General features: G+C 46.6%; 1 protein-coding gene across 3 annotated transcripts; it reads left to right on the top strand.

Annotated features, from left to right (window-relative positions):
• Positions 1-89: 89 nt before the first annotated feature.
• On the top strand, positions 90-22,209 carry wdr59 (WD repeat domain 59). 3 transcript variants are annotated; one of them, XM_030726143.1, is made up of 27 exons: positions 90-166; positions 1,831-1,880; positions 2,515-2,650; positions 2,736-2,821; positions 2,896-2,976; positions 3,139-3,176; positions 4,340-4,428; positions 4,582-4,698; positions 4,962-5,039; positions 5,610-5,766; positions 5,850-5,929; positions 6,027-6,156; positions 7,449-7,570; positions 7,649-7,813; positions 8,152-8,247; positions 9,472-9,576; positions 9,866-9,987; positions 11,037-11,190; positions 13,604-13,660; positions 16,115-16,248; positions 16,958-17,039; positions 17,189-17,301; positions 17,473-17,623; positions 18,335-18,416; positions 18,505-18,625; positions 18,706-18,848; positions 21,445-22,209. In XM_030726143.1, the coding sequence occupies exons 1-27, from the start codon at positions 113-115 to the stop codon at positions 21,678-21,680; spliced, it is 2,979 nt and encodes a 992-aa protein (XP_030582003.1). In that variant the 5' UTR covers positions 90-112; the 3' UTR covers positions 21,681-22,209. The 3 variants fall into 3 exon arrangements, with proteins under 3 accessions (XP_030582003.1, XP_030582001.1, XP_030582002.1); XM_030726141.1 differs by lacking the exon at positions 13,604-13,660; XM_030726142.1 differs by lacking the exons at positions 13,604-13,660; positions 18,706-18,848.
• Positions 22,210-22,288: the final 79 nt, after the last annotated feature.

Here is a 22,288-nt window from a genome sequence, read left to right as displayed (position 1 = left end):
TGTTTTTTTTTTTTTTTACACAGTGGTTCAAGTTTTACCCACCGCCCCTGAACGCCGCGTCGCGTCGCTTTGGTGTCACGTGGTGTTTGTTGACGGTAGGGGACGCAGAAAGATGGCGGCCCGCTGGAGCAGTGAGAATGCTGTGGTGGAGTTTCGGGACATTCAGGTGTGCTTTTATTCTTACAGGTTAATTTTTTTTTATTTTGGTTTTCCAGGTGTGGACGAAGCGGTTGCGCGCGCACGTCGAGGAGCCTTTAAAGTCTCGTAAAACAGAAACGCCAAGCTCCTCCGAGTTTAAACCTGCGGACTTCCTCAGTGTTTGTGGATCAATTGAGTTAAATGCTGTTAATCGATTAATCGGTGGAACTGCCTGTGTAGTTTCACCGAGGCCGGACAACAGAGGATTATAACATTAATAATGAACTACTCAGAAAAAAATATCCAACAAACAAACATACAAACAAACAGTAACTCCACATGAGGTGAAATTTAAAAGGAAAATCTACGTTAATCATAACCGGAAAGATTAATCAGTCAATCAGGAAGTTAATCAGGAATGATTCAGGAGATTAAATAATTGTTTTAGTCACTTTTGGGTTGAAAGAAGAAAGGAAGAAAGTTTTTGATGATTTCTAAGACGGACAGCAAAATAATTTTCATTGTGAATGAGATCTAATGTTCCTCATATCAGGAGAGCCTGAATGCACCGCACTGTGTCATGGCCTCAGTGACCCTTCAAACCCGCGTTGATCCCTAACAAAGGTCAGGTATTACTTATCACTAACCTCTCTGAGAGATAAGTTCTCACCTGTATCAGATTACGCCACCTCCATCCCTGACAGGCAACATTAGATATTTAGGTGTCAGATTTTCTGCCAGGCTGTCAGACCTGCAGTTGAATCACACTCCTCCAATAGAGGATGATCTCACACTCATGGGGAGGGCTGCCACAGTCAATGATGATCCTGCCAAAAATCAATTATCCGTTCTCACTGATCCTAAAAAACCCTCTGCTGCCTGCTTTCAGTCACCAGACTCAGTTTAGCAGTAAGTTGCAGAATGGATCAAATGAAGCTTATTAGGACCCACGGCCGGACCTAGAACCAGAGCTCTGTGGAAGAGTAAACATCTCTGACCTGCCTTTCATTAAACATCATAGCTGCTTTAAAAGCCTTGGCATAAACAGCTCTGTGACAGCCTGGTGGGAACTTTTAACTAAGTCTCGTCTTATCCCACGGAAACTAACCCTAACACATCTGGAACAATCCAGAGGTCTGTTTTGTTGAATGGTTTCCGTGGTTAAGAAAACCAACTTCACAACATCTAACCAATTACAGACACTCGTGAGGAGGCGGGTGCATCACTGTCAGAGTGTACGATTATGAATGGGTTTATAACAAGGTGTAAACTACTGATTACACTCAAGACCAGGAAGGTGAGATTAGACGTGGCCAGAAATCATATCAAAGAGCCGACACCGTACTGCAGGTGGAGGTGACAGCTAATCGCTCAGCTGAAGCAGCTCTTTGGGAGTTTTTCTTTAATCATTTGAATCTGTTTGATTACTTTGGATATTTCTTATTTTTTGCTCCTTTGATATTTATTTTGCTTTATTGTAATTTTGCTTGTTTCTATTTGGACTCGATTATTCTGTAAAGCTAACAGGCTACGAGCAGCTAAGGTCAGGCAGGTAAAGGCAGGTTAAACAAGGCGTGAGAGACATGAAAATGGACTTTAATTACCCACGATGCATCAGTGACCTCACGGAGGAGACACTGCATAACATCAGCTGAACTAAGAAACGTGTCACTGCTGCTTTTGTGTTTTCAGGCCACCGCCATGTCTGTGGACTGCCTGGGCTCCCACGCTGTGCTGTCCGGGTAAGTTTGGGTCACCTGAACGCACCGCAGGCTCAATTATTTCAGAAGAATTATTAATTATTCCGTTTCAGAGCAGCTCTGTCATTCCAAGCCAGAATAAATTTAATCAATAATAAATTATTAAGTACAAATATTTTTGAGGTTAAAAAAGAAAATTTAAAGAGTATGAATCATTTAATTTAAGTTTATTAATGTGTGCATAAATCTGAGAAGGAGAAAAAGTGACATTTCATACGTATCGTAGAAAAATAACAAGATTAAAATCCAACTCTATGATTTTTGATGAATCAAAAATCAAAGTTTGAAGGGAAAAAAATCAGATTTTTTATTTATGTGATTTTTCATCATAATCAACATTCAGATGTTGATTATGATAAAGATGAATTTGAACAGTGAGTTGTGAGTCGGTCTGTGACGTTCTGATTTAATAAAAATGAGGAGTGCGCTAGTTTTTGTGTTTCTGAAGTTTAAAAATCATTTTTGTTGTTCTGATTTCTTCCTTTTGTGTAGCAGAGAAACAAAACTTCTTTCTCTGATTCAGCGTGAGCACAGATGCTGAAACAGCATTTCTGTTTATAAATCTTCTGTTTCCTGACACATGATTTTACCTGCTCATGCCGTAATCGTCCTCCAGGCGTCGTTTCCTGTACCTGCTGAACCTGGAGCAGCCGTCCGAGCCGCCGCGGAAAATCGGACGTCAGAGTAAGTGGGACGTGGGGACGGTCCAGTGGAACCCTCACAGATCAGAGGCCCACGTCTTCGCCGCCTCGGTGAGTTCAGCTGACGGTGCGAAGCCGGAGGAATAAATGATCATAAAATCACAATGGTGGATTTCTGTGTGCGTGTCCTCCTCAGAGTAACCAGCGAGTGGATCTGTACTCGTGGAGGGACGGCTGCGGAGAAGCACACACCTCCCTGCAGGGCCACACCCGAGTCATCAGGTAACCTCAGATCAGACGCACCTGTCAGCAGGTAAACGCGGGCCGGTCTCACTGTGATGTGTTGATGTCCTCAGCGACCTGGACTGGTCCTGGTTTGAACCGGAGTTCCTGGTCACCAGCTCAGTGGACACCTACATCTACATCTGGGACACCAGGTCAGAGAGAAAAGTGTTTTTATTGGCTGTTTGTGGATGACAGGTTGCTCTGGTTCCACCGATGTATGCCTGTTCAAACACCGCGAAGCAGCTCAGATATCAGATCGGTTCTCTTCCTACCGATCGATGCTTCTCACTGATTTTTGGTCTTTGACTCTGCAGAGACACTCGGAAACCCACGGTGGCGCTGTCTGCTGTCGGTGAGTATTTAAAGGGCCCGCCTGTGATGTGCTTCCTGGATGAACCTCCTCTGCCGTCTCACACCTCCATCACTCTGTGAGCACAAACATGAACTGAGGTGCTGCTCAGGGTCAGAGTCCGGCTGCTTGCTTACTGTAAAATGCGGAGAGTCGGGTAAAAGCCGCCTTCAGGTCTCACCGTCAGTTTGATGAGGAGGGGGACGAATACAGGATGTGGCCTCTGATAAATTATTACTGGAGGATTCAGCTAGAGGGCGCCGCAGAGAGCCCGGGCCTCTGAACATGGGTCGTTATTATTATTATTAGGTTATTATTTGGTCGTTAATCTGTGGAAAATTGGTCTCACTTATTCCCATCCTCACTGCCTGTTTTCCCAGCATACAAATGATGCCATCAATACTTAAAAGCAGTAACGTTGTTTTTACATTGTAACGATACTGCAGACATTATTATAGAGCACACTGTATTTTGTGGTGCAGTCGCTGTAATACCCTTCAGTTACTTGTGTTCATAGGAGGAGGTGAACTTTGACCTGTAAGTTCACCCCTACATTCAGAGGAGTTACAGGGAAATCACACACTCTCACTTTGGTCAGTGCTTTTGTACCACAGCCACAGATCCCTCACAGATCCATGAGCGTGCCGCATCTTGCAGAAGCATTGTAATCATTTCTGAGGGTGTGCACAGCCGGCCCGTCTCTGGCCTTACAGCCATGTCATTGGCTATGCACATGCACTGACCCAGCGGTGAGCAGAGGCTGGTTTATACTGCAGCGTCTGAGGCTTTAAAGAGGAGAAATAAAAGTAAATTAGAACAGAAAGTTCAGGAGTCAGATTGTTCACATTTGGTCTGTTAATGACACCTCTGATGAAGGCTGTGCTGACAGAGTGTTTGTCCTGTGATGACCTGCTAATATAAACTTTCTGGGACACATTGATTCCCATTTTCTGTTGGTGATCTTCCAGGGTTTGATTTGTAGTTCAGAGATTTGGTGTTTTCTGCGGCAAACCTCAGATGTGCAGATGGCAGAGTGTCTTTGAATGCATCACCACTGCTTGTAGTTGCAATATTATGTGAAAAAAAAGAGGAAAAAAAAACTGTTGGGTGCTGAATGAACAGGATGTGGTTTTAACTCTCTGGTGTGACCCTCTCTCTCCTGCCAGCTGGGGCGTCTCAGGTGAAGTGGAACAAGAAGAACCCGAATCTGCTGGCGTCCAGTCACGATGGCGACGTTCGCATCTGGGACAAAAGAGTGAGCTTCCTGGATGAGACCGCCTTTGGGTGGTGGTGTTATTCACGACACACGATGAAGCCACAGTGTTTTTAAAGCTGGGCTTCAGGTTCCCGTGTGTGCGCGTGACTCGGCGATCTGAGACCTTCTTAACGTCGTGTTTCCTCTGAGCAGAAACCGAACACCGCGGCAGAATACGTGGCGGCTCACCTGTCCAAGATCCACGGCCTCGACTGGCATCCGGACAGCGAGTTCATCTTTGCCACGTCCAGCCAGGACAACTCAGTGAGGGTGAGAAACCGCAGGCTCTCCACAGACAAATGAATGTACTGGTGTTTCTGTCCCTGCTGTAAAAGCATAAATCAGTTCATGTGACGTATGCGTGGGTTACTGAACAGGCCCGTGGGGCTCAGATCCACAGCTGAAGCAGGTACAGGGACACAGAGAGCCTGAAAGCCCTGCAGAGACACTTCAGTCATTGAACTGCACACGAGAACATCTGAAACACAAACCACCTAATTCATCTGCTTCTCTCTCACTTGTGTTTTGTGCAGTTTTGGGATTACCGGCAGCCCAGGAAGTACCTGAACATCCTGTCGTGTCAGGTGCCGGTGTGGAAGGCCAGGTACACGGTGAGTGTCAGGCTGTGGAGTCAAATCAAACTTTATTAACACAGAGCAGCTGGAGGGACGGGCCCAATGTTTTCCTTTCTGTATCAGAAAGGAGGATAAACCGGGCGTGCTCAGTGGATGACCACTTGTGATTGACGAGTCTCGATCCTGTCTCACCTGCCATTGGACCACAGTGGGGTTCATATCCTTGACAGCCACAGACAGACAGGCCGCCACACTCTCTGATATCCTCAGTTAAACTCAGCAGTTAACAGGCCTGTCCCACAGAGATGGGGGAAATGCACCCAGATTTCCAGATTATGTCGTAGTGCAGAATCGTGCGCAGAGCCTTCGCCTGCTGATGAATTTTACATCGCTCAGAACGCGAACGCTCACATACGCCAAAGACTGACACCTTGTAACATATAAAGAGATGGACAGCCGCCTCAGTGATGGTTAGAAAACAAGCACGAACAAAGGTGATCATCACCTCCATCCTCTGACAGATGTGTGCAGGTTTGTGTGCAGCCTTATGGAGTCAGTTATCCACACCTGAGGAGAAAACAGTCCAGTGTGCTTTTGTTTTGTCAGCCGTTCTCCAGTGGTCTGGTGACGGTGATGGTTCCTCAGCTGCGGAGGGAGAACAGCCTTTTACTTTGGAGCACACTCGACCTCAACAGCCCCGTCCACGCCTTCGTGGGACACGACGACGTGGTGCTGGAGTTCCAGTGGCGGCCGCAGAAAGAAGGTGAAACTGGCTGCAGAGAACAACTGAGGGGAGGTTTGTAGCTGTTTAGGCTCCTCTTCCATAATGTTGTGTTTCCTGTGCAGGCTCCAAGGACTACCAGCTGGTCACCTGGTCCAGAGATCAGACTCTGAGGATCTGGAGGGTGGATCCTCAGCTGCAGAAGGTCAGCACGTGGCATCACAGAAATGACCTCACACATGGACGTGGCCGTCCCAGCTCTGATTGGCTGATATCTGTGTGTTAATTTTGTCATTGTGTAGCTGTGCGTCAGCGACACAGTGGAGGACTTGATGGAGGGGATGGCGCTCGCTGCTGAGTCCGAGAAGCCGCTGTCGTCTCAGGAGCCGGAGGGCCAGCAGAGCGCGGGCCTCACCACAGAGAGCCTGCACGGTGAGACAAAGAGCTGCTGCAGACGCTGCCAAATGCTCCTTTACTCCTGCTCCTCCCGTGGCTCTGGCTGCTTATTTTCCAATTTCATTTTAACAGGCATGAGGTCAGAGCCTGCTAACGAACTGCTAACAGAGGTTTCTCTGCTCGGTTCTCTGAGGGCCGCGTCTCCTCTGTTGATGATGTCTTTGCTTTTTAGGGACCTCAGGCAGTGGATTCAGTTCTTAGACCTGCTTTTTCACTTTGAGACAGTTTACATGAAGTTTAAACCCAAATGAAGAGATCTTCTAAAGTCAGATCGAGACTCAGATTAACCTGATTCCTCCTCACTTCCACTGAAAGCTCCTTAAGAGGAACAGGAGGAATGACTTCTTCAGAAGAAAGTGTTTAATGTGGCTCCTGAATTATTTTTATTCCTTAACTTGAAAAACACTGAAACTGTGTTTGTTAGGCAGCTCCAGCAATCCGGGCAGATCAGCTGATCTCAGTAGCATCCCACGTTAGTGTGCATACATCGAAGAGGTAAAGCTCACACAGGCTGGTGTGTTTCTGCTTCTTTAGAGCACAGTTGCTCTGCATCACCTCAGCTCCTCCACTTCATGAGCCCATCATCCGTGCCGCTCTCACCCTCACACCGTAAGTGATGCTGTAAGCTGCACTTTGGTGTCATTTCAGCCAGTCGAGACAGTTTTTGTCACCTCCTGTATGATCCCAGTCAGTTTTTACTGCCATTTTAATGATATATCAGCTATAAGAGATTATACCGAGGGAGACACTGATGAGGCTTTGTGGAAACAAACCCACCATCATTTCTTTGCTTCTGGTTTTGACTTTAAGAGCAGGAGGTAGGAACACCTGATTTGCAGGTTTGGTAGGAACACCTGGTGCAGAGGCCTCTCCTCCTGTACCAGCACTTATACCAGGTTTTGTCTCAGTGGCAACACCTGTCGTTCAGGAGAATCCTACAGCGACGGTGCTGTTGATATGGAGCTGTGGTGACATCACCGTGTGAACAAAGCCAGTGCGGTGGGGATAATGGGACTATCACGTGCATTAGGACGGTTAGGGAGGTCCCAGAACAGAGCCTGTAGATATACGGATTACTGCACACTTCTTTTCACTTCAGTCAACCTTTGAAGTAAATGTCAGTCATGCATGCACGAGCTGCTGCTTTCAGTACCCATCTCTGCTTCTTTGAGTCCACGCTGTCCTCTGGAGGGGAGTTAATGTGTCTCAGATCCTCTGTTTTTTTGGACATGCTCACTGAGTGAGTCTTAAATGTGTTTGTCTCTCAGATCCAGACAGCTCTCTGTCTGCCGGAGGCGTTCAAGGCTCGGCGGCCGGTTCAGGTCTCGCTCAGACTCTGCAGCAGGAGTTCTCTCTGGTCAACCTGCAGATCAGAAACGTGAATGTGGAGGTGAGCCGATGTCTTTGTTAGCGAGGATCTCAGCACATTTGTCTTCCTTCCTACCCGGTGTTTGTTTTTTGTGTGTAGATGGACGCGCTGAACCACAGCTGCGTGGTGTCGGCTCACTTCGGCGGCCATCAGGTTCACCTGGTGGTAAAGTTTCCCGCTCAGTATCCCAACAACGCCGCGCCCACCTTTCAGTTCGTCTCCCCGACAACCATCCCCTCTGCCATGAGGACCAAGATCCAGAAGGTACCCGAACGCATCACAGCACACTGTCCGTGAAGCAGACCGGCATACGCTCTGATTGGCTGTATTCATATTAGACAGCAGTAATGAAAATTATAATAATCTAACAAGTTCAAAGCTGATGTTTTTATTTGTGAACTATTTCTAATAATAAAAAAGTCAAATTATTCTGCATTCGCAGATTATTATGAAGCTCTTTATTGAAATCATTTAAGTAACTTTCCTGTCCAGTTTATAATCTGTGTGAGTATAAGTAATGGGGCTGTAATGTTCAGTTTTGCCTTTAAAGAAGCAGAACGATGAAAGCTGTAAAGCGTGTCTGTGTTTGCGCGTCCCTGCAGATCCTGAGGGACACGTCTCTGCAGAAGGTGAAGAGGAACCAGAACTGTCTGGAGCCGTGCGTCCGGCAGCTCGTTTCCTGCCTGGAGTCTGATACGGTGAGCGTCCCCATCATGTGTTTAAACACACACCTGAGGTAACCGCTCCACCCCCACCCGCCTCTCGAAACCTAACCTGACATCTGCAGCTCTGTTGGGTCAAAGGGCACGGTCACGGGCGCAGCTTGGTTTGAGTATTGAGGGCAAAGATTAAGCGTGAGGTTTTCAGGTTCCTCCTCCAGGAAACTTGGAGCGTCAGAACCTTAATTTCCTCATTCTGCTGAAGTTTATGCACCAAGTTGTTTCTTTTCTATGAAAATGCAAAAATCGGTCAGCAGATAAAAACACAAACTGAATAATGACGCTGTGAAGTTCTCAGGTGTTCTCTGTGGCTCTGAAGAACGAAGGATTCGATCTGAGACCCTCTGTGTAACTCCTATTGCTACTCTTTAACTCTTTGGTCCTTAACTTTTGCCACTCCTACTTTATCTGATTTCACCTAAATTGATATTATTACATGTTTTCATCTATATTGATAGTAAATGATTATTTCTCTTTTGATATTCCATTTCTATGACTGTTTTTCTATGTTTTTCTATATTTCTGTTGTATGTATTCATAATGTTTATAAGATGCTATAATACCACTGCTTTGACTACCTGATTACTTTCATATTCACGTGCTTGATTGGATGCCGATGTTTCCTTTTTTCTGTTTTTCCTTATTTGGATATTTGGCACCTCAACCACATGACCACTGACTGAGTGGGCGGGTATAAATAATGTGTTTGAAGAAGGGCAGCTGTGCCCGAAACGTCACTTTAGGCTTTTTGTATTAAAATTTCATCCAGGAGCTCTTTTAGTGTGCGGACTTCACCTTGTTCTGTTTTGGTTCCTTTTTGACTTTTACCGGATGTGCGCGTCTTTATCGCTTTATTCTCTGAGGCTTTCCCGTAATTATTCCGAAACGTGCAGCTTAGAGCCGCAGAGATAAACAGAAGGGGTCTGTCCAGTTTTCATGGCTCACAGAAATCTTTATGGGAACTGACAAAAAAGGCCAGATGTGTCACCGTGGCACCGACATGCAGATGCTAATCTGGAGCCTGGACCTCAGTCTTGGTTTTTCCTCAGAATTCCTCCTGATTTCCTTCTTCCCTTTCTCTCCTTCTCACAGAGAAGATTTTAATGATGCGTCCTCTACCGCCCTCTTCAGGACAGACTCGGTTGAGTCTGTGTGATGTCACGAAGCCCGCAGCCAATCATCACTTTGTCTTTCCTCTCTCAGACACAGGAGGACAGTCCGGCCTCCGGCCCCTTCGTCCTGTCCAACCCCGTTGCTCCGTCCCTGCAGGCGTTCCCTCGAGTCACCAACACGTACGGCTCCTACCAGGTAACACCTACGGCAGGTAACGCCTACTCTCTGCTCAGGAAATCCCAGATTCACATATTTACAGGTGATATTTTCACCCCAACGCTGTCCACACAGCAGGACTCTGGACAAATATCCTGTCTTTAACCTTTTGCTCAGCTCAGGTACTTTGCTCTCTTCACGTGGTGTTATGGCTGACGAGGCCCAAGGTTTGAGCACCTTTCTCTGAAGACCACAGGTGTCTTCTGACAAATGTTGGAGGTCGAGGACGTTTCTGCCTCAAAGCCTCATCACATTTGTTTTCTTCCAGGACGCTAACATCCCGTTTCCTCGGACATCCGGCGCTCGTTTTTGTGGCGCCGGCTGTCTGGTTTACTTCACCCGACCGATTACCATGCACCGCTCCGTCCCCCCCACAGAGCCCACGCCCAGGTAAAAACACACACGTGGCTAACCCTTCCTCTTTTCTTCAACATTTCTTTATTGGTTTCTGCGATCAGCTGACTGTGTTGTTGGTGCAGCCGTTCACACATTTGTTACAGTTCAGTTTCAGCCGGAGAGATGAAGTCTCTTCGGGGTCGCGTCAGGAACAACTCTGCCAAATCAAACATGCGGAGCTTCCTGCTGTGGCGCCCCCTTGTGACAAAGCAGCAGCTGAAAGTAGCTTTCCTTTCTGTTAGACTCCAGTTTAACTGTTGAGGGTGCCCTAAACCGCCATTAAGCCCATCTTATTGTTAGATTAGATTAGTTCCAGAACAGCCATCCAAAAGGCACACAGAGCAAACAGGGTGACAGGTGTCTGCGGTCATGCAGCCGCTGTACAGCGATACTGCAGCATAGTTAGGTTAAAAAAATTCATCTCGTACTGTGCTCATTATGAGCACCTTACGAGATTTCAAAAAACACCTTAGCAAAAACATAGCAATAGCACATTTATAGCCTGGAGCACTTTACTGTCATTTCACGACAGTTTTTCCCCCTCTGAAAAATGCAAACGTTTCTGAAAGCTGAGAAATTGCACTCCTAAGCCAACGTAGGTTTAATGTCCCCCATAATGTTGCAGGAAGCCTGAATGGCAGCACTTGCTTAAAGCCTGTAACGTGATAACAAAACTATGAAAAGTCTCTTTTCCCTCATTTTGTGCCAAATCCAATCAGGACCCACTACTTTAATCCTGACGGGTTATTTCACAGATTTTAGATCCTCACAGCTAACACGGATGTGCTCAGGTTACCTTTGATTCAGGTATTTTTGGCTGTTTTCAACGGAAAGTGCACTAATGTAACAATAATCCTTCATTTTTCTTTCAAATGAATGTTTTTTGCTTTGTTTTGTCGGTCTGATGATAATACATCCACACTAGCACAGGTGAGAGGTCTGTGGATGCTAACAGGTTTAAACTATTGCTGTTCTGTTTAATGGAGGTCGTGTGTGTGTGTGTGTGTGTGTGTGTGTGTGTGTGTGTGTGTGTGTGTGTTCAGGTCCCTGTCGGCTCTGTCAGCCTATCACAGCGGGGTCCTGACTCCGATGAAGATGCGTTCAGAGTCTCAGAGCACTCTGCGGCTGTACAGTGGCAGCCCGACTCGCTCCGACAAAGACACCGTCTCCATCTCCTCCTTCTACTACAAAGAACGGGTAACAGACACACACACACACACACACACACACAGAGCTCAGTTAACACGTCTCATGTTTGATATCCAGGTGCCTTCAGTCGTGTTTCCACAGCAGGAACTTGTCCCGGGAACTTCCGGAGGAATTCTCAGGATGTGGCTTCATCACTTTAAAAGTCTGTTAAGACTCCAGCTTCATTCATACTGACACGTTTTAGGATTTTAGCACCAGTATTATTGCTTTGACATGTGTTCAGAGATTCATCTCAGCATTTGTTCCTCCTCAGTTAGGTTACAGGAAACAGAACACGGGCACTGTTTGGTTTGAGAGACAGAGGGGAAAAAAAACGACCTCGGGGGTGGAGCCTATCCCAGCTGCCACAGGGCGAGAGGCGTCACATGACCTTTCCCATACACCAGCCATGTCTTTGGGTGGCAGGAACATCATATGCAGATTTTAGGCTGCTTTAACCTTTATACCCACCTGCTGTAAAAGTGAAGCTGTAGATGCAACACTGCACACTGAGCGCTGCGCCCGCTGTGATGTCACCCATTTGGTCAATCCTGTTACGGATGCCTTGAGCTGAGCACGATGACGGATGGGTGGACCTAACTGAGAGTCCAAGAACACTGCGCACTCATTGGCAAATAGCTCCTGACTGACAGGTTGTGAGCCAATGATTGTACCCAATATAATTCTGACTAATAATTGACTTCCTGTTTACCTGAAAGTAAAGTCATCAGGAAAATGTTCCAGATGTTCTAGAGCAGAGGCGCCAAAGGCCGTTTCCTCTTTGTTTTCTGAGCTCAAGTCTTTTTAGAGCCAGAAGCAGCGCCCCCTATTGGCCATTAAAAACAGTGCTTTCTAAGACACTTACCCATCTTCGTGTTTCAGAACCGGAAGTTACGACCATCTTAGTGAGCCAGTGGGAGCTGTGGGTAGCATCGCAGCAGCTGTTTATCCTCTGCTAGTCAGAGCCAGTGTTAATTTTTACAGCAAAATGTAATGTAGTTTTAGTCATAATGTAGTCATCTGAATAGTTTTAGTCTAGTTTTAGTTGAATTATGGTAAGAATATAGTCGACTAAATCTACAGTCGATTTAGTCGACTAAAATATAAAGGGTGTAAAATGTAAATGCTTTTTCTTCAGTTCCCCTGAATTAGTCATTATACACACAAAATTAAACATTTATTCAAAGTTATGGAATATTATTAATAATATTAACATTAGCGTTTCACCTGCTTCCCACACACCTGATCATTAACACCACCTTACTGAGATAATCGGAGCGTTTTACAGCAGGACGCTCTGAAAGGTACAGGGCAGTGTTCAGGACTAAGATTATAAAGGCTAATCCACCGCGGTGTGGAGATTTTCTCTAAACACAAACTGGGAAAAACACTTTACCCTGCATGACATTAAAATGCTGACCTTTGCATGGAGATCTGGGTGACTGGTTTGCAGATGTCGTTTAAGATTTGTCGTGTTTTTACCCGAGATAGTCGCCCCACATGGTTTACACATCGTTTCGTTTGTCACAACGTCAAAGGACAAATGTGTCCATACATCGGCTCTTCTCTTTCTCCCTGCTGACATTGGTTACATCACTTAGTTCTATCGGAAGGAACGACCAATCACAGGCTAGTTTGGTCTTCCCGGGTTTAGAGCAAATTTGTGCAACTGTGCGTTTGATTGGATGTTTTCCTAACTTGTCCCGCCCTGTCACAAAATTAACTCAGTTCTGATTGGATGTCGTCCCCGCCAAACATTTTTGTCTCATGTTCATTCGTTGACAAAAGTGTCAGTTAATTTCATCATCGTTTTTATCATTTTAGGTAGTTTTTATTTAGTTATCGTCTCGTTATCATCATGAAAAAAAGGGTCATTGATGAAAACTATGATGAAAATATTTCGTCAATGAAATTAACACTGGTCAGAGCTTTATTTCTGGGAAAAGGGCATGTGACGAATCAGGGCACGACATCATGAAACAGGGCATGACACGTGATACGATTCAATCTGTAAGCAAATGTTATTTCATAGTTTCTAAAAGAATTTGTTTTTAAGACAGATTAATGGGAAAGCTGTGCGTAAAGGTTGGCATTAAAATGTGTGTGTATGATGCAAAAGTTACCACTCCTCAGCCTGGGCTCTGACAGGAAGTAGAATCACTCCTCAGCCTGGGCTCTGACAGGAAGTAGAATCACTCCTCAGCCTGGGCTCTGACAGGAAGTAGAATCACTCCTCAGCCTGGGCTCTGACAGGAAGTAGAACCTGTTCACCCTCGCTGCTCAGCTCTGTCCTGTCCTCTCTGATGGGTTTCTGTTTCTTTTTTTATTTTTTATCTCTGTGTTCCTGTGTTTCTCTCCGGCCAATCACCTGCCCCTTCATGCTGCTGTGGGCCACTCCTCCTTCTTAATCTCCTCCAATCAGAAGCTCCCAATCTCTGCCTCCCGCCGCTGGTCTGTCCAAACCCTCCACGATTGGCCGGTACTGAGCTCCTCCACCAAGCACCCAGCCCCGTTTTCTGATCTGCGCCTCCGTCCTCTCCTCTCGGCTCTCTGGGCTTTTCAGGGTTTAACGTTGGTGTTTGCATGTCACTGATTGGCTGCGGCTGCCTCGACTAACACATCCTGACTCTGCTCCCTTAACAACATGAACCTGTAGGCACAGAAATGATGTGTTCTGAATTTAAATGTGCATCAGTGGGTTTTTCTGGTTTTCCATTAAAGTTTAGTTTCCAATTAAATACTGAAGCATCAGGCAGAGCAGCAACATAGTTATGGAGGTAACAGGAAGTGCTTCTGCTGAGCCAGCATGCCTGCCGACGCTCCAGGTCTTCCAGGATTTTCCTACATTTTAAGACCATATCCACCCAATGGGGGTGCCAGTGGGGGTGGGGGGTCAAAGTGCTGTTGTAGTAAAGTCAGTGAATAAGAGTGGGAAGTTTGACGGGTCCAGCTTAAACAGGATGGTGTGAATCTGAGCATCTTAGATCACATCGTTCTTGAATTATCACATTCACAAGATTTTCAGAAAACTTGACCTCTGACCTTTAGCTGAGGTCACAGTCAGTGAGATTTGAGCTCGTGTGAGATTTTTAGAAGCCGCATGTATGAATGAGGTGTGAATCTGAACCTCCTGGGTCAGAGCCGAGGCAGCGACAGACACTCTGCTGTCACGCTGTGCCACTTAAACCACTTTGGCAGCTCATCGCTGTTTATTGATATCCGCCTGAATAACGTGGTCCAGAGGCGGGCGAAGGAAGAGGCCATCAAACCTTGGTGTGGATTATAAAGGTATCAGACGGGACCGTGGGCTGGCAGCAGATCTCTGTTGTGTTAGAAGCTCTCTGGCTGAAGCTGAATCACTGAAATCAGATAGTGGTGATGCCACAGGTGGAGCTGTGGGTCTGCACCCTCAGTGCTGAGAGAAAGGCTGTTGGAGCAGCTGGGTTTGCTTCAAAGCCTGTTTTTGGTACACCGACACTTTTCAAAATAAAAGCCTTCTCTGTTGCTTCCTGCACTGAGCTGACTCCAGAGGGTTCAGATGGGAATCATCACGGCTCATCCTGTTGAAATGAGTTAGCGTTAGCATGACTGGAATTCTGAACACATAACCGCAATTAATGACTTCAATAACTCTGCCTGACTTCCTGTCTGCTCAACAATGAGTGAAACTTTTCATGTTCACTAACATTTAACACGTGCAGGTAAGTTTCCCGCACAGATCTGAGACTTATTTCTGAAAGTAATTTGGCTGTTAATAAACTGGAAACTAACTGTGTTCCCACTGTGAGCCGCTGATGACTGCGATCCCATCAGCACCAATCAGCACCAACACTAATCCCCTCCTATCGATGACAGAGTGAACAGGTACACTGCTCAGTCGAAGAACCTCGGGGACGTCGCTCTGCCTGTCAGGAAGCAGAAACCGTCGTGAGTCCATCTCACCTGCTGTGGTTCAAATCAAAGTGACCACAGACAGACGCACCGGAGAGGCAACAACACAACACCCCCAAAAAGGAATGAGTTAACAGGTGGCCCCCACTGCTCTCTCCTGACGGGGTCTTCTCAGTCCTTTTTGCTCTGTCATTGCTGTAGTGTGAGATGGTACCGTTGGACAGGTAGTCCTCCGGGATGGCTGTGTCTCCCAGCACAGTGTGGAGCAGATACCAGGAGACGGGCCATTACATGCTGTGAGCCCAGCAGCAGCACCACTATCTGCTTTTTTGGGTGAGGAGGAAGAGGAGGAGCACCACCAGAGCTCTAAAGATGACCTCCAGTGGGCTACTCATTGGAATCAGACTCCATGAGGGCTCAGCGTCCTGTAGCAGGACCAGCAGGTTCACACTGAGCACGTGTGACAGATGTGAAAGTCTGAAGATGCCGTGGTGAACGTTACGCTGCCTGAAACCTCATCCATCATGACTGCTTTGGCAGTGGTTCAGTGATGGTAGGCGTATCTTCAGAGGGCATACAGACCTTCACGTGTTAGCTCATGCTGCTTTCACTGCTGTTACCTGGATGAAGTCACACCAGTGCAGTGGGCCCTGAGTTCCTCCTGGTGCTGCTTGGCCTCATGTGCCCTCACTTCCTGGACGATGAAGGCATCGATGCTGTTGATATCATTGTTACCCCGACCTGAATCCAGCTGAGAGCCTCTGGGCTGTAATGTGTCGGTGCAGCCGCCTGCCTGCCTGCAGGGGTTGAAGGTCGTAGCTGAAATTTGGGTAACAACAAAAAGTGAAAACACAAAACACACAAGCTCAGAATTTCACATTATCACGTTAAAGAGAGCAAAGCTCCGAGCCTTCGGTCAGTCAGCGCCTCGCAGTGTGAACGGGCTCTTAAAACAAGCCGTCGTCCAGACCGCTTTTAATCAGGTGGTGCTTTGTCTCTCCTCGGCTGTCTGTGTGTGTGTGTCTGTCTGTGTGTCTGTCAGAAATCCCGCCGCTTTAAGACGAAGCGAGAGGGGATGGACTACGGCAACCGTCCCATCAAACTGGCTGGAAAAGTCATCATCCAGGAGATCTCCTGCCTGCTGCCCGTCCACAAAACTCTGGGAGAGAGCTACATGTGAGAGCCGACACTGAAACACGACCTCCATCACAGCTGCAGCGATTCAGGAAACTTTCAGTTCTCACGTGTTTTTCTGACATTTTATAAATCAGTTATTTCTGCTATTGAAAATTTCAGATTAACTAACAAGGAAACTAATATTTACAACAGAAATCAGCCTTCACTGGAATTTTCTATCAAATTAAAGGATCAGAAGTGCATTTTTGGCTTCGTATGTTCTGATGTTGAGCATCCAAGTAGGTCCGCTACAAAGAAACAGCAGCTATGAAAACTGCAGCCTCGGAGTGTTTCTGCAGGAAACATCAAATCAGAGCTGCTGTTCTTCAATTTCCCTGACGGAGTCTTCCTAAAGGGATTAATAAAGTTTTATCTAATCTAATCTAATCCAGGAGCACTAGACTAAACAGACTTCCTCTTTAACCCCAGAGTTTGTCTTCTTGCTTGCAGCTGCCAACTAAAAGTGCACTGGTCCAGATTTTCTCCTTGGACTCCACCAGGCTCCAACCTTACCAACATTAATTCAAGCCCCCTGAACCACAGACTGTAAATAAAAGATGGATTTAGCCACTGTGGCCTCACCGGGTGGTTGCTGAACTTCACCCGTGGAAATCTTGAGATGACTGTTGCGGCGTGACATAAATAAGACGTAATGATGTCATTCATGTTTGTGTTTCCTGCTGATCGTTCTGGTTTCTTTTCTCTGCAGTCTGAACATGAACGACATCCAGGAAACGTGTCAGAAGAACGCAGCGGCGGCGCTCGCCGTCGGACGCAGAGACGTGGCGAAGGTCACCGCTTCCATCCTTTATACATTTAACTTACATTAAAGTATTAAAAATCTGTCTTAAATTTGTGCACTGAAGTAAAAAGTATGCAAAGTGTGGAGTCAGGAAGTCAGCCAAGAAAACTCGCCTCTCAATCCCGCCTCTGCGTGCAGGTTTGGGCCCTTGCATCTGCTGCCACCAGTCAGGACCTGAGTCCAGACTCGGACCCGGACATGGAGACCCCCTGGGCCAGACACCCGTTTGGACGCCACCTGCTGGAGACTCTGTGAGTTATTGAGAGCATGCTGCGGCCCCTGATGGCCACACCTGTGGTGTGTCTTATTATTGTCGCTGCAGCCACGCACATGTTCAGCTTTCTGCTTCAGTCTCCGAGCAGCTTTTCAGAGGAGAAAAAGCCGATAAATGAATACTTACAACCCGATTCTGTGTGTTTCAGTCTGGATCACTACAGTCAGATAAGTGATGTTCAGACTCTGGCCATGCTGTGCAGCGTATTCAGAGCTCAGGCTCCGCCTCCAGACTGCTACGGCCTGTATGGGCACCACACGTCACGCTCCTCCATGTTCCCCCCGCACCACGCTCGATATGTAAGTCAGATTAAAGGCTACTTTTTGCACAGAAATGGAAAGACAGCAGACCTATTTAAAACTAGAGACTGTATATAAAAGATGGACAAAGCTACTGTGATGTCACTTGTTGGTTTGGGAAAACCCGTTTCATATTTGGAGCCAGAGGGTTGAAAGCTAACCTGTCAGCTGCATCCACAGACCTGCTAATCAGGAACATCAGAGACATGGAGACAATTCCTGAATTTCAATCCGTGGGAAAATTCTGCAACAGCAACAATAGCGATAGATGTTTAACTTCCAGGGAAATGAATTTTTTAACCTTATTTTGGGACAAAGTCATCGAACCTTTTAAGCATGTACTCCTGTAGGTACAGTTTTGTCCTGTAGCCACTGAAATTTGGGCTAATTTTGATCATGCTTCAAATAAACACCCAAATAAGAGCGTTGAGGTGTTACCAAGATGGCAGCCAAGTGGTGAGACTTTAGTTTAAGAGTCTAACTCTGTTAGACTCACTCAGCAAACTGGAGCTCTGCCTTCTTGAAGTCCAGTGAAGCGCACAGCAGCCATATTATTGGTCATATAACTGCATTAAAAATGCTCCGACCGCACAAACACGGTCCAGTTCAGTGCAGTCCTGCTTCTTCGTCTCAGTGCTGCTGTGTGGATCCAGAGAACTCCACGGGGGGGTTCAGGTTGTTTCTGATGTAACGTGTGTGTTTCTGTCTCAGCCCAGCTACACGTCCAGCTCCATCACCTCGGGCTCCTGCTCCAGCACTTCTGACTCCATCACTACAACCACCTGGAACCCAGGTGAGCCTCCGCAGCACCTCACGCAGGCCCCCTCTGCAGATGTTTGGATTACTCTCCTCCTACAGTTTTGATTTTTTTAAACTTCCAGGTCGAGACTCTGAGCACGCCAACCCGTGGGGCGAATCCTCTCCCGACGACTACCGCTATGCTAACCAGGGCTACACGGATCCACGGGAGCGAGAACGAGAGCAGCACGACATGAACAAGAGGTGATTTAGCTCCGCCTCCAGTGGGACCGAACAGATGTCACTCTGAAGCCAGTCTGACATCACTTCCTCTCCCTGTGCAGGCTGCTGGACCCGGCCAACACGCTGCAGTTTGACGACTTTAAGAAGTGTTACGGTGAAATCTTGTACCGCTGGGGTCTGAGAGACAAGAGAGCCGAGGTGCTCAAATTCGCCTCCTGCCCGCCCGAACCTCACAAAGGCATCGGTACGTTTTTGTGGTCGCCGATGTGTTCGAATGAGAAGGGATAAAGCTGCATCCTCTTGTCTTACAGTGCCTTAGGCTGACCACGTGCCCCTTTGTTTGTTTGTTTCACTTCCTGTTTGTCTTTTACCATCTGGGCTGTTTGAATAGTCAAAAAATCATTCCTCCTTCTCCCAATCACTCTAACTTGGCCTTCGTGGAAAATATCCTGAGCTGAAAGAACGATATGATTCTTGAGGACTGTAACTGTAGTGTTGCTGCTCGGATACTGAACTGCTTAAACTCCCGTTCAGCTTATCCAGGACGTCTCTCTGACATCCGGCTTCTCTTATTCCGACACCGGCCTCACAAAGCTGGTTATCGACTCGATAAGTGAACCAGGGTTCATCCAGCTACAGGCACATTCACAAAGGCGGAGTTTGCAGCATCTGACCAATCAGACGTGTGGACAGGTTTCTGTCTGCAAAGTGAAACTATAATATTAGAAGAATATGAAGAGATCAAACACATGAAAGTTAACACAGCTGTGAGTGCGGCTCAGTATGAAAGCTGAGCGTGTGTGAGCTTTCTCAACTCAGCTTTATTTCTAAAGCACTTTAAAATCAAATGCAGTTGGCCAAAGTGCTGTACACAACTAAGAACAAACAAGCAAAACACAGACATAATATAAGGAAACAATCAATAAATAAATAAAAACCACAGCTAAGAAAATAAACAAAGAAAACCAACATCTCAAACTGAGTTAAAAGCCAACAAGAAGAAATGCGTTTTAAGAGAGGACTTAAAAGCAGAGAGTGAGTCAGCCTGCCTAAAGGGAAGATCGTTCCACAGTTTTGGGGCAGCAACTGAAAAAGCGCGGTCATCTCTGGACTTCCTCTTTGTCTTTGGGACAGCCAGCAGTGCCAGATCAGCTGACCTGAGCGAACGTGAAGGAACGTACAGGTGGAGCAGATCAGACAGCTATGACGGGGCGAGGCCATGAAGACATTTAAAAACCAATAAAAGGATTTTAAAATCAATCCTAAAATGACCTGGGAGCCAATGAAGTGAGGCCAAGATCGGAGAAATGTGCTCACGTTTTTTGACCCCAACTAAGAGTTGTGCAGCAGCATTTTGTACCATCTGGAGCCGGGCAAACAGTGTCTGGCTGAGCCCAACATAAAGTGCATTGCAGTAGTCTAAGTGAGTCGTGATAAAAGCATGGATTAAAATCTCAAAATGATGCTGTGAAAGAAATGGTTTCACTTTGGCCAGCTGTCTTAGCTGATAAAGGCTGGACTTAACTACTGACTTAATTTGGGCATCAAGTTTAAGTTCACTGTCCAGCTTTACACCTAAGTTTGTTGCTGTCTTAGTAAGATGTTGAGTTAAGGGACCCAGATCAATAGTCATTTTTGAAGTATCACTGGGCCCAAGCAGCAACACTTCTGTCTTTTTATGATTTAGGTGCAAAAAGTTGGTGGACAGCCATGCCTGATCTCTCCAGTGCACCCGAGGAGATGGTTAGCAGAATATGCATTTTGCTGCATCAGAGGCACATAAATTTGGCAGTCATCAGCATAAAGGTGGAATGTGATGTCATGTTTTCTGAAAATTGATCCCATAGGAAGTAGGTACAGAGAGAAGTGGAGAGGACCAAGAATAGAGCCTTGGGGCACCCCACACATAAGGGGTGCTGCACAAGATTCAGCAGATCGAAACCAATCTAAAGCCACACCCTTAATGCCCACCCACTTTTCCAGTCGAGACAGGAGGATCTGCTGGTCCACAGTATCGAAGGCCGCTGTTAGGTCCAACAAAACCAAAGCAACACAATGACCAGCATCTGTGGCTAAGAGAACGTCATTAAAAACCTGCAACAGTGCCGACTCAGTACTGTGGCAGCATTTAAAACCAGACTGGAAGTCCTGCAGGGTGTCATGCTTATCTAAAAATGAACTGAAAAGGGAGTTTAGAAATCGGCCTGAAATTGGAAAGTTGAGGAGTCTAGGCCAGTGTTTTTTAATGAGTGGGGTCACCACTGCCTTCTTAAGACAAGCAGGGACTATGCCCTTTGCTAAGCTCCCATTGATAATACTAAGCACATAAGATGCCAAGTGGGAAAAACCCCTTTGAAAAGGTGAGGTGTCATGGGGTCATTTGGAGACCCGGCAGGCTTCATATGACCAATGATTTCACTCAGAGACGACCGAGTGACAGGCTCGAACTGGTCAAAACCAGCCGGGCAAGTGACAGGGATATAGGAGGGAGAACTAATGAGGGCCCTAATGCTAGTGACCTTGAAGAGTGTTGACTAGGAAGGAGCTGCTTTATTAATAAAGTTTCACCTGTGTGAACAAAGTGTGTGAATGTACAGACTTCTCTGTGTCACAGGAAACATTCACAGACTTCCCCTGATGGGCGGGTTTAGTGTCCACACCTGCTGTAGATTTTTGTTGCCTGTTTGTATCTGCAGGAGTGTGTAACTGCGTGACTCCTGAATCACAGTGTGTGACTTGATTTGGAGGGTGACAGCGTTTGGACAGGTGGCTGGTGACCTGCTGAGGATTAACGGTGTGTGTGGTCTTACCGACACTCTCCTGATGTGGTCTCTTTGCAGAGTTCGGCGTGTTCTGCTGCCACTGCCGCAGTCAGGCTCGGGGGACTCAGTGCGCCGTCTGCAAGCGCCTCACCTTCCAGTGCGCCATCTGCCACGTGGCCGTCCGCGGCTCCTCCAACTTCTGCCTGAGCTGTGGCCACGGGGGACACACCAGTCACATGATGGACTGGTTTCGCCGGCAGGACGAGTGTCCGGCCGGCTGCGGCTGCCGTTGCCTGCTGCAGAGCACTTTCTGAGGGGACGATGAGCCGCGGGGACCGACAGACTTAAAACCTCCTCTTCGATCACCTGCTCTGCCGGAGGCGACATCGGTCACGGAGTGTTTATGAATCAATTTATGATTTATCAAGTAGAAAAACCTGATGTTTAACACTGTGTTTACATCTTTGTTTGCACATTTTAAAAATCTGAAGGGAAAATCGTTTTTTCTGCTGTCACAGGGGGAAAAATGGCTGAATTCACAGCAGATAGAAAATAAACAGACGAACAAATAGGATAAAATCATGTTTTTGTTAATGACAGTCATGGATTAAAGTGTGACCCAGCAGAGGCTCCAGAAACAGATGTGATGAGGCTGATTCAGAGCTTCTGTTTGTCAAGATGCATTAAATCTGAATCCGCCGCTGCTCCAGCGCCACCCTGAGGACGACATCTGCAATACAAAGCTCATAACAGGCTGTTATTAATGACAGCCTGATGGCATCAAATCACTTTTACCAGAAAAGCTTTGAGTTACCACAGTTCAAAGTTCAGATGTGTGATCAGCTGTCAGTCAGAAACCAGAAATAATTCAGGTTTTAGTGAATCCATCAATATTATTTTAATAATGATTAATAATGAAGGT

Source organism: Archocentrus centrarchus, chromosome 3 (assembly GCF_007364275.1).
Source record: "Archocentrus centrarchus isolate MPI-CPG fArcCen1 chromosome 3, fArcCen1, whole genome shotgun sequence".
NCBI classification, from domain to species: Eukaryota; Metazoa; Chordata; class Actinopteri; order Cichliformes; family Cichlidae; genus Archocentrus; species Archocentrus centrarchus.
This window is presented reverse-complemented; position numbering and strand designations above follow the sequence as displayed.